The sequence below is a fragment of the Nycticebus coucang genome, chromosome 16, assembly GCF_027406575.1.
Source record: "Nycticebus coucang isolate mNycCou1 chromosome 16, mNycCou1.pri, whole genome shotgun sequence".
Taxonomy (NCBI): Eukaryota; Metazoa; Chordata; class Mammalia; order Primates; family Lorisidae; genus Nycticebus; species Nycticebus coucang.
Genome location: NC_069795.1, coordinates 69,339,521 through 69,351,712, shown reverse-complemented (window position 1 = coordinate 69,351,712; position 12,192 = coordinate 69,339,521). Strand labels below are relative to the sequence as shown.

Genomic DNA, 12,192 nt, shown 5'->3' with positions numbered 1-12,192 from the left:
AGTATGTCTAAGTCTTTGGTGGTTTTGTCTTTAAATTCGTTAAATTCTTGAGACAACTTTTGAATTTCTCCTCGAATTCCTAATTCCACTTTGTTAATCTTGTCTGCAATCCAAATTCTGAATTCAATTTCTGACATCTCAGCCAGTTGTTTATGAATGGGATCTTCAATTGCATCTGCCATATCTTTCCTTGGGGGGGTTGATCTGTTCTGGTTATTCATGTTACCAGAGTTTTTCCACTGATTCCACCCCATGGTTGTTTTACTCCCTCTGATTTTTTCCCCTGGGGCTTTGTCAAGGGCTTGTACAGTGTTGTGGCCTGAGAAAGTGGAGCCCTGTCTGGTGTGGTGGGGCTAAGTGGTTCTGTCTTGTTTTCAGCTGGTTTCTGTTCCACCCTAGTGAAACAGATACTCTAGATTGAAGTCTCAGCTGTGAAGAAATATCAGCAATTAAGTCACCCCACCCCCCACCGGCAAACAATTGGAAAAGAAAAATCAAACCTTCCTACCACTGTGCACCCAGGGCACCACCTGATTTGTCCTCAGGTGATTGGTTCAGTTCAAAAAGTCCAAATCAGTTGTCTCAGTCTGCACCTGTCTTTTGTGAGAGAGTTTAAGGGGTCTCTGGGAACTGGATCACAGGGGTCTGTTGACTACTGTGGTGTGGCTTGCTCCAGTGCTACGTGGAGTCAGGATGAGCCACCCAGCCAATAGATCAGTCTGGGAAGGTTGATGCCTCCTTCTCCACCTTGCACCGCTGTCACACCCAGTCATTGATAGCCCTGCAGTTGGCTGACCCAGATGCCTGTAGTGAATTGGTACTCCAGGAATTTGCACCTGCCGGAATCACAAGGAAGTCTGCCAGGCCGCTGTGCTCTGCCTCTCTCTAGCAGGAGGAGGTGAGGCCTGACAACCTCAGGCACTTGATGAAGGTTGGGGGTTTTTCACTCAGGTCCAGTCTTGCCCCTGATTAATGTTACTGACAGAACAGAACAGAACAACTCTGCAGTTCCCCTGCAGAAGAGAAGCTGAATTGAGTTCCAAATCAGCTTGTCTTTGCTCTTGTATTGTCTGTAGGCTGACGATCCCCTGAGGGCCAGGTGTGTCTTAGGTTTAGTAAAGCGGACCTCTGGGTCAGCCCCGCACTGGGAGTTTCCCCAGTTTGCAAGTTGGAGTAGCCTCAGGGAAATCCTATACTCACAGTCTCTGGTTGCCCAGGGAGACAGGGGGTGTGGCTTCAGAATATTCAGTAGTAAGCCGTATTGTTAGCAAAAGAGGGCTGCTGTTTTTTGTTTTGTTTTGTTTTGTTTTGTTTTGTTTTGTTTTGTAGAGACAGAGTCTCACTTTGTGGCCCTCGGTAGAGTGCCATGGCATCATACAGCTCACAGCAACCTCCATCTCCTGGGCTTAAGTGATTCTCTTGCCTCAGCCTCCCAAGTAGCTGGGACTACAGGCGCCCGCCACAACGCCCGGCTCTTTTTGGTTGCAGTTCGGCCCGGGCCGGGTTTGAACCCGCCACCCTCGGTATATGGGGCCGGCGCCTTACCGACTGAGCCACAGGCACTGCCCCAAGAGGGCTGCTGTTTTATGGCTCAGGCAACCGCTGCTCCAGTGTAGCTCCCTTCTGCCCAATCGTCCTCTCTCCGCTCCCGTACCCGAGAGTCTGCACCGACTGGCTACAGCCCAGCATTGTCTACACCCCTCGAGCAATCGCCCAAGTGTCTGGACCCCTGGGGGACAGGCCTCCAGACCTTGGAGCGAGAGCAGAGGGGAGTGTGGGGAGTGCTGGGAGCCTGGGGTTGTGGGCAGAGAACACACACAGCTTTACACAGTTTTATGCCTGGCCGTATTATCACCAAAAGACGGCTGTCGCTCTGTACCTCAGGGAACTGCTACTCTGGTGCGGTCCCCTCTCCGCCGACTGGGACTGGCCTCCAGACCCCAGTGTGAGTAAAGGGGAGCGTTGGGAGCTCAGAATTCCAGGTAGAGACTATATACAGTTTATACAGTTTTATGCCTGGCAGGAGGACGCTGTGGCACCCTAGTAGGGGAGATAGGTCCAGTTTTTAGAGGGTCTCTCCCATGGAGTGTAGTGGGAGGACCTTTGAACTCTGCCCGATTGTTTGTGGTACGCTCCAAGCCGTTCGCATGGGGGAGGGGACTCCCGTCCGCTTGGCGATGGATTTTGTACCTTTTGTTTGTATCCTTGTGGCCGCAGCTCACCTCAGTGGGGTTGACGTGCGTTCTTCAACCTTCTCTCTTAGTGCAGCTCAAATCCACCAGGTTACTTGCTGAATTTTTGTCCTTTAACTCTCCTACTGGACCGGAGCCTCTGTGGAAAGCTGGCTTCAGTCAGCCATCTTGTCTCCTCCCCTGCAGATTGAATTTTCTTTTCCAATTTAATAAGTGAAAAATTTGGCTGGTTATTGTTTTTATTATATTTGTTTAATTATGAATGATGCTAAACATCTTTCTATATTTTGGGAGGCCGTTTGTATGGCCATCTGTTCATGCCCCTCTCTGTTTTTTCTATTTGAATATTTGTCTTTTCTTACTGACTTCCAAGTGGTATTTGTACTTTACCAATACCACTTTAAAATAAAAACAAATTTGCCCTTTTTCATGTGTTGCAGAAATATTCCTCCCCCCCCGTTTTTTTGTTTTTTATTTTTGATTAATATGAGAGTTACTATTAGGTTTCATCCTGTATGTGTTTGTAAGGTGTAAAGTACCAGTTGCAGTTCCCTTCCCAGGGAAGGGAAGTTCATACTTCCCAGGAAGTATGCCACATACCTCTACATTGTCCCTGTTAGGTACAACTTAGAAAACATTGTACCTGTTAGGCAACTTACAGAACTCCCATACCTCTTCCCCCTTCTTGAATTTAATTGTGTTTTTTCTCTCCTGTGGGCCTTTCCTCCCTCCCCAATTGTCATAGTTTTTGGAGTTGATTTGAATGATTTTATTTTTTAAAGTAGTGAAAGGTTTTACATTTTTATGTAATCAAAATGACATTATTTTCTTCAGTGACTTATAATAAGCTCTTTAGTCCTCTGAGATTTGCAAAAACAGTCATGTTTTCCTCTGGCACGTTTATAGTTTTGGTTTGTTTTTTTTTTAAGACCTTTGGTGATTTTGAAATTTATTTTGTTTTAAGGTGTGAGATAGAGGTGAAATTTGCCTTAATTATTATTGTATGTTCAGTGCCTGCCTCCTTTTCCAGTTCCCTCACTCAGCCTTCCAAGCAAAAAGGTATGTTTGTTTTGTCTAATTTATGCTCTCTTTACTTAGTAAGGTCTTATTCTCTCTCTAGCCATCCAGGCACACCCATGGAATTCCTTACCCAGTTCTAAGGAGAATCATGGGCTACCATGATGCTGTGTTGAATGTTTTATTACTGGGTTCTCTAATGTACTACTTTGCTTCTCTTCAAATTTTTAGAATTATGTCTTGATTCTGTTTAAAATGTCAGCCTCAAGGCATTTTGTTTCCTTGACTTCAAGAAATCATCTGGGGATAAGAGCATCATAGTAGTATCTATTTTACAAAAGTAGGAGGGAGATACCCCAGCTGTTGTTGAGTTGTTGTTAGGTGTAATCAAAATTTTGTCATTTAAATTTCTTATTCAATGTGTGATTTTTCATGTGGAATACATAGAGTAGTAGTTATAAGTGATTAGAGAGTAGTTTATTAATAAAACCAATAACTAGGAAAACTGAACCATTGAGAAAAATATTCCCTAAATTATATAGATCACTTAAGTTTTTAGAAGTTTCTAGTAAGATCTACTTTGTATAATAACAAATTCCTTTCAAAGGACTTGTAGCAGTGACTTTTTTAGCCAACTTTTTGGAAACCTATTAATAACTCTTTGAACTTAGTAGTTTCTCATGTTGGTGGACTCATTATTTTCAGTGTTTGCATCTGAGTTGATACTCCATGTGTTTCTTAATTTAGCTTTTAAAGTTTACAATTAATCTGTACATATTCTGACATTCTGTCTGATAATCTAAAAGAGAGATTACATTAAGAAAACAGCAGACCTGAGATACTTCAAAAATTACAAGGACTCAAAATGCTGAATCCTGCTCCTTTCTTCTTGAAATATAATCATCCCTAGCTTCATTAATTATCTTTTGCCTCTAAACAAAACTGTATTTTGGGAATGTGAAAATAGTTTTCTTTACATAGAGTATTTCTTATGTATGGGCACTCTTCCTACCTTAGGCTATTATTCTTATGGCTATTTAATTTACATGTGAACGTTTGTAAATGTAAAAGGAGTATTTTTTTGAGCCCCCATGTTTCTTATAGCATAGTAAATTAGAGCATTCAACTTATAGCAGACATGGTTTTGTTAATCTTCTTCCTTTGATATATTGTGCTTTGTTAAATATTACGAATAAAATATGCTACCTGAAAAGGGATATCTGTCAGTACTCTAAATGAAGCCTGAACTTCATAGAAGTACAGCAGCGTTATCTTTACTCATCTGAACACAATCATTCTGTAGCCTAATGTTACATTATGTTTTTCATTAGCTGAATCTCAGCATTGATTTCTTTTGAGCTCTGCTTAGTTATCCCTGTTGTTTAATTTCCAGATGAATTACTGTCACTTCTGATCTTGGTTGTCTCTGATTTTTTTCACATAATAAATTGATACTTTGATTTTAATGATAGGGTTTTATCTTTGTTAGAGTTCATGCTATGGATTTGGTCTATCATTCCGGCCTGTTTGAACTATTAGAGTTCTTTAGATTCTTATTCAATCCATTTCATGCCATTCTTTCTAGGTTTGTACCTATCTAAAGTGGCTGTGTTGAAATGAGATCTATCTGCCAGATCTGTCCACTGATATGCTTTATTTGGCTATCGCATTCTGGTTTTGTTTTGTTTTGCTTTTTACTAGAATGCTTTTGGTTAAGTCTTATATATCTGATTTATTAACCATTGCTCCTTACTGCATTACACAATTTGGCTTCACATCCTTACATTTGTTACTTAGCCATTGAAGGCATTTGCTTTTGCAATTCCTAATAAATGAAATCACTTATAAAAATATTGATTGGAACAAGGGAAGGACAGAGCTTAACTGGACACTTCTATTGAACTTGGCATTCATCTTTTAATCTTTATATTCTTAACTTTTAATATGACTGCTTAGTAAATAAAGTAAATTGTAATCTATCACTTCACACATCTCCAATTTGTTCATAAATACATCATTATTAACGTTTTGTTTGTTTGTGTTTTGAGATAGTTTTCACTTCGTTGCCCTGAGTAGAGTGCCATGGTGTCAACATAGCATTTTGTTTTCTTGACTTGGGCTCAAACCCTGGGCTCAAATGATCGTCTTGCCTCAGTTTCCCAAGTAGCTAGAACTATAGGCATCTGTCATGATGCCCTACTAGTTTTTCTATTTTTAGTAGAGACGGGCTCCCTCTTACTTAGGCTGATCTTGAACTCCTGAGCTCAAGCAGTACATTTGCCTCAGCGTCCCAGAGTGCTAGGATTATAGGTATGAGCCATCTTATCCAGCAATCACAATTAACTTTGTCAAGTGGCTTATTAAAATAAAAAACTTTGTAACCGAGTAATAGTTTAAAAAAAGAATAGGTTTGACATCTATATTAATGACCTTTGTAATACCTGAGACTCACCATTTTTAAATTCTACTTATACAGCAATCTCTTCTACACCAGTTCAGCATTCTATTTATTTATTCTCTTAATTAGACCTCACGTTTACTTGGAACTGATTTCTTTCTGAATATTGATTTCTGAAATTTTTTTTTTCTCTTTGGCTTCAGCATAACCCTTTATGACCTTACTTTCCAAGAAATAGGATCATCAGCTCATTCAGCTTACATTTCCTGTCTTTTTCCTAATACCTAATCATTTATTTTACATTTAAAGAAAAAACATATCATTCTTTTAATGGTAAAAAATAGCTAAACTTTGAGTTTTTATTATGTGTTGGGTAATGTGCCTATCAATTTTTATATGGGTTGTATTTCATAATCTTCATTAGCCCTATGCTACCTATTAGGAAACTGATGCTTAGCGAGATTGAGTAAATTGTTCATGGTCACATAGTTCCTAATAGAGTTGGGACTTCTGTATAGTTTTCTGTGACTCATACTAACCTTACCTCTCTCTTTTTTTTTTTTTCTTCAGTTTTTGGCCAGGGCTGGGTTTGAACCCGCCACCTCTGGCATATGAGGCTGGTGCCCTACTGCGTTGAGCCACAGGTGCCACCCACCTTACCTCTCTCTTTTTTTTTTTTTTTTTTTTTTGAGATAGAATCTAACTTTATCGCCCTCGGTAAGGTGCCATGGCATCACACAGCTCACAGCAACCTCCAACTCCTGGGTTTGCCTCAGCCTCCCGAGTAGCTAGGACTACAGGCACCCGCCACAATGTCCGGCTATTTTTTTGTTACATTTGGCTGGGGCTGGGCTTGAACCCGCCACCCTTGGTATATGGGGCTGGCGCCCTACTCACTGAGCCACAGGCGCTGCACCTAACCTTACCTCTTAATCACTACTCTGTATAGCTTCATTCTCCTATATTATTATTCTTTCAGTATTTTAGAATCTTGCCTTATCAGTTATTCCTTTTTGTTTCTTTTCTTATAATTATATTTTGTTCTTATCTACTTAGCCTCTTTAAAAATTTGGGACTCTTTTGGCCATAAAAAAAAGTACAAACAAAAGCACAGCAACAGGTTTTCTCTTTACCAGGTGTCTTAGCTTTTATCTCTAGTCCCAACTACTTGGGTGGCTGAGGCAGGAGGACTGCTTAAGCCAGGAGTTTGAGGTTACAGGCAAGAGAGACCTGTCTCTAAAAGGAGAAAAGAAAGATAATTATCATTGTATTGTGGGGCAAAATAAAGTAGCAAAGGCAGATGGGGAATATAGGGGTAGACAAATGGGTTGTAATTTAAATGGAATGATTAGGGAAAACCACACCAAGAAGGTAACACTTGAATAGAGATTTGAAGGAGTGGAGGCAAATGAGCTATGGGCATATTTGATGGGAGAACATTCCAAGTTGAAAGTCTGACTGGTATAGAGGCCCTGATTGGAAAAGCCTGCCAGCTGTATTCAAGAAACATCAGGGAGCTAGCATGGCTAAAGATGAGTGAGCAGTGAGGAAAGTAGTGAACTAAATTAGAGGAGCAGAGGACTGGGGAATAATGAGGTGGGTTTGTAGTACATTGTAGACCAGTGAGGTAGAGTAAAAGAGATACAGTCTAACTTATATTCATTATTAGTTGGTACTGGACTATAAAGGGATAAGATAAACCATTTGGGTAGAGTAGGAGGCTATCACAGTAATCTAGGTGACATGTGATAGTGGCTCAGACCAGGGTTGTAATAATGAAAGTAGCAAAAGTGGGGGATCCTGAATAAATTTTAAAGGTGGACCATTAGTTTTTTTGACATACGGATATGAGAAGGGAGGAGCAGAGGCAGAAACAAAGAGAGATAGATGGAGAGAGAGAGAAAGAAGGAAAAGGAGTGAAGGGCCTAAAGGACTAGAAGTAGATTAAAGATGATTCTAAGGTTTTTAGCCTGAGCAATGTCAAGAACACAGTTGGGTATATTAGTCTGGAGTTAAGGGCAGAGATTCAGGCTGCCCTCATATGTGCCCTCATATGTAATGTACACATATGAGTTCTGACAATTAAGGTCACGAACTCATCCTAGAAAAGGTGCTTTGAAGGGTGTACTAGGTGCTGGTGCATAGCTTCCCAAGGGGAGTATTTCAAAGGTGACTGTAGTGATACTAGGCAATGAGGTATATAGTACTTTTTCTATTTTGTGAACTTAATTGTCCAACCTTGTATGAATTTGGAGATCATCAGTGTATAGTAGTATTGGGCCATTAGATAGATGAGATTATCAAGGGAATGAATTTAAAGGACAAAAGTTCTGAGAATTAAGGCCTGGGGTCCTCTGATCCTTGAGAGATCAAGTAGGAATGGAAAATAAGACGAGGGTAGGATCTGTGAGGTAGGATGAAAAACCAAAAGAATAGTGTTCTCTGAAGTGAAATGTCTCAAAGAAGGGATTATGGTAGTCTGTGCTAAGTAAATGGTAATGCTGAGTCAAGTAAATGAGAAGGGTAAAATGATCAAAATGGACATTGGATTTAGCAACAAGGAAATTATTGATGTTGAACAGTTCTGGTTTAGTAGTAATGAAATTTTTTTGGAGTAAGTTTTTGGGAGAATGAGAAGTGAACAGAATTGGAGAAAGTCAGCTTTAGGAAGAGGGCAAGAAAATATGGTGGTAATTAGTATGGTTAGAGATAGATTGTTTTGTTTGTTTGTTTGTTTAAATATGGGAGAAATAACACCAAGTTTTTAAACTGATTGTAATGTTTCCACAGAGAGGGAATAATTAATCCAGAAAGACAGGAAAATTTCTGGAGTAATGACTTTGAGTAGGAAATATAGACTAGAACCTTTTTTTTTTTTTCTTACATGTAACAGTGTTTACCTTTGAATGGAATTTGGTTGGCTTATCTATTATAGTGAGAGAAGCAAAGGGTTAGATTGTGATAGTACAGATGGGTGGATATAGAAATGTAAGCATGGTCATCAGGTGAGGTTGAGGGCAGAGAAAAGAGGTGTTGCAGGAGAAGAGGAGAGAGGGGAGAACAAAGTGGTCTGGAAAGGTGAATAGGACTAGGCAAATGCATAATTATTGCTGGGCCAATTGAATTTCTTGAACACTTTAATATAAGACCAGTCAACACAATTATAGGTTTCTCTGCAGCCATGTTCAGCTCTTTGGGTACAGGCATAGATGGGGCAGAAAGTTGGACTTAACCAGAGTTGTGGAAAAACCAAAAGCTTTTACTTAAGTATTTTTGGCTTTGCAGGCTATTGAGTCTTTGTCAAAACTACTCACTCAGCCACTGTAGCCCAAAAGGAGCAGTTGACAGTGCTTAATTGAACAGGCATAGCTATGTTCCATTAAAACTTTATGAAATTAGGCAGCAGGCCGTAGTGAGGATAATGATAAACCATGGAATTTAAGTGGACTATGGAGGGAAAAGAGGAGAATGCAAAAGGGTGAGGGGTAGCGTAAAGGTGGTAGGGTCAATGGCACAATGCTTCACTAAACTGTTTGCTGAGCTGTGCTGTACTCTTTGACCTTACATCTTGAATGTAGTTTTCTCTCTGCCTGAAGTGCTCCTTTCATACTCACTTCAGATGTCAGATCTCTTTTATATCTGCATTCGTATTTCCTCTGTAGTGGCCACTGGAATACAGAAAATAATAAATGGTGAAAGTTGAATGAAATTCTTCACTGTCCTATTTTGGTAGGTAAGATGATTTCATATTGAACAATTATGAAAGTTTGTTTTCCTGCAGTTTTCCCCACTCAGAAGCCAGTACTACACTTAAACATAGTGATTCTCAACTTTGTTTCCTGCTTTTATTTATCCAACTGATACCTTTTATATGAACAGGGTAAGAGTAGTGTTCTGTTTCTCTTTTCTACTTAGTGCTTAGTTGGAATTCTTGTTTTTCTCCACTGGTCATGGATTAGTGTCATTATGCTCCTGAGAATGGATACTTAAACATATAACCTGTAATAAGCTTGTGAGTATGGTAATTAGTGTCTTATATGTTATTCTTTGTGCTTAAGTTAATTATAGAAGACAAGTGGTTCTACCAATTACAGATTATCAGGTAACCATAGGATTTTTTTGCAGAGATTAAAGACATTTTGAAGAATATCTAGTCCAGTCCTTCATGTTATGGTTGAAGAAACTGAAGCTCAGAAAGATAAAGTGACTTCCGTAAACACCAAGTAGTAGTAGAGCTAGGCCTAGAAATCCACATTTTTTAATTTCCGATTCAATACTTTCCTTCCTACCTTGCCACTTTTCCTGATAGCATATGAGGGCATTGATTATCAGTCTAGAAAATATGAAATTTTGATAGGTAATATCCTCTAAAAATCATGGTAACCAAAACAATAGTTTAATTATTATTGGGAAATTTAATAGTATTGAAATGGCTATTCCTCCCCCCACCCAAACCCATAAAGGAATTATCAATAAGAAGGTATGGTAGACTTATTTTTACTATCGTGGCTATATTCTGAAGTATTTTTGTATAATTAAAATTGAACATATGAATCTTTAAAAAGATGAATAAGTGAATGTATAGAGAATTTAATTTGAATATTTAAAGACTCATTTCTTATCTGTTTTTGTTTTTTTAATAAACTCTTTCAGAAAGATGAGGTCTATCTTAATCTGGTGCTGGACTATGTTCCGGAAACAGTATACAGAGTTGCCAGACACTATAGTCGAGCCAAACAGACACTCCCTGTGATCTATGTCAAGGTATGTAAAAATGTAACCATTTCCCATTTTAGAAAATATTTACTGTGAACCAGAGGGAGAGTGCTAGGTATGTTTTAACTATATTATTTAATACTTTTAGGGGAAAAAAACTATAAAGTACATATTGTTAGAGCTTTTTAGATTCTCGTACAGTTTTAAAATGTAAAGTCTTCACCTTGTAAACTTTTCATCACTCAGATATTAAAGAAACTAATAAATTGTAGCAAAATTTTTCACACTTATAAATTTTAATTCTGTTAGCCGTAGCACTTTTTAATTTATGACATTTTAATTGTGCCATAATTGACATATATCATGTAAAATTACATAGTTCTAAGTTGAAATTCAGTGTTTTATTGCCATTTACTTATATATTTACTATATCTTCAGCTATAGTTTAAACTTTTGATGATGCTATTTAATTTTTTTGTAAGTATGCTATTTAATTTTTGGTATCTATTCAATGCTATCTTGTTTCTTTGATCGAATTCATGGCAAAGGAGCTAGGCATACACCCAGGATAATTCCAATTAAAGTTATACTAAATGATTAGGAACAGATTATTCTATAAATTATGGCATTATGAAAATTAACTAGAAGTTAAGTTTGAAAGTTCTGATATTTAAATACAATTTTTCTTTTTGTATTTTGCCCTTTACAGAAATAACCCTAGAAGATCAAATGACAGTGACTCTAAATATTTTATGGCTAGAGTTTTAAAGTTCTGCTTAATTGTTAAAATTTTAAACTTCACAATAATCAAAATGGTGCAAAAGCAGAAACAGTAATAATAAAAGTTCTCAGACTGGGTGTAGTGGCTTACGCTTGTAAACCTAGCACTCTCAGAGGCTGAGCCAGGTGGATCACTTGAGCTCAGGAGTTTAAGACCTGCCTGCTACAAAAAAATAAAATAAATAAATAGAAAAATTAGCCAGGTGTTATGGTGGATGCTTGTAGTCCCAGCTACTCGGGAGGCTGATGCACAAAGTTCGCTTGAACCCAGTAGTTTGAGGTCACTGTGAGCTAGGCTGATGCCACGGGCCCTCTTGCCTGGGAAACAGAATGAGACTCTGTCTCAAAAAAAATGAAATTTTCTTAGGACTTTCAATAGCTAGATCATTTTGGCAAGGAATCCAGGATTCCTGTTGAATTCAGTGCTATGAATTAAAATCTGATTGCAATGTAATTTTATTTGGGCTCATCAAAACTTGGTAGAGTTTGTGGTTAAATTGATGATAGTAGAAACTAAAACAGACACTTTTTTTGCTATCAATTTACTGTAGTACTTGATACTTGATTCTATTTAAAACAGCAAATCCTTATATACCACTGGTTTTTTTAAAATGATGATAGTTAATATATAAGTTATAAAAGTTTTGAGCACTTTTGCACCAGTGAGTATCTTTCATACCTAAATGTGTTTTAAAGTACGATTCTAAAACAGATGACTAGCAAATCATTGTTATTAAATTTTTTTAAGCTGGTATATTTAAGGACAGGATCTGAGTATACAAGAAAGCTGGATGCATTTTCATGAACTACACACACAATATTGTTATCCGTCCCGTGACTTGTTTAAACAGTTGTTATGGCACAGAGAATAAGATGTAGGACTTGAATTAGATCTGATAACTTTGTAACTGTGTTTAAATTGTGTTCCTTGAGCCTCAATATCTTGTTCTGTAAAAATAAGGATAATGTACGTCTCACTGTGATTCCAGGAATTAAGTGAACAAATAGGTAGAAAGCTCTTCATGTGACAATTAGTAGATGTTAAATGTTATATTTCCGAAGTGTTATTAAAGTGTTAAACATATCTGA

At 38.1% G+C, this 12,192-nt stretch overlaps 1 protein-coding gene across 2 annotated transcripts in view; it reads left to right on the top strand.

Moving 5' to 3' along the window:
• The window catches only part of GSK3B (glycogen synthase kinase 3 beta), a 236,684-nt gene that overhangs the window by 138,945 nt on the left and 85,547 nt on the right, over nucleotides 1-12,192 (top strand). For both annotated transcript variants that reach the window (XM_053564177.1, XM_053564176.1), the window contains exon 4: nucleotides 10,261-10,371. In XM_053564177.1, coding sequence (XP_053420152.1) covers nucleotides 10,261-10,371 — 111 coding nt within the window. The remainder of the gene's footprint in view (nucleotides 1-10,260; nucleotides 10,372-12,192) is intronic.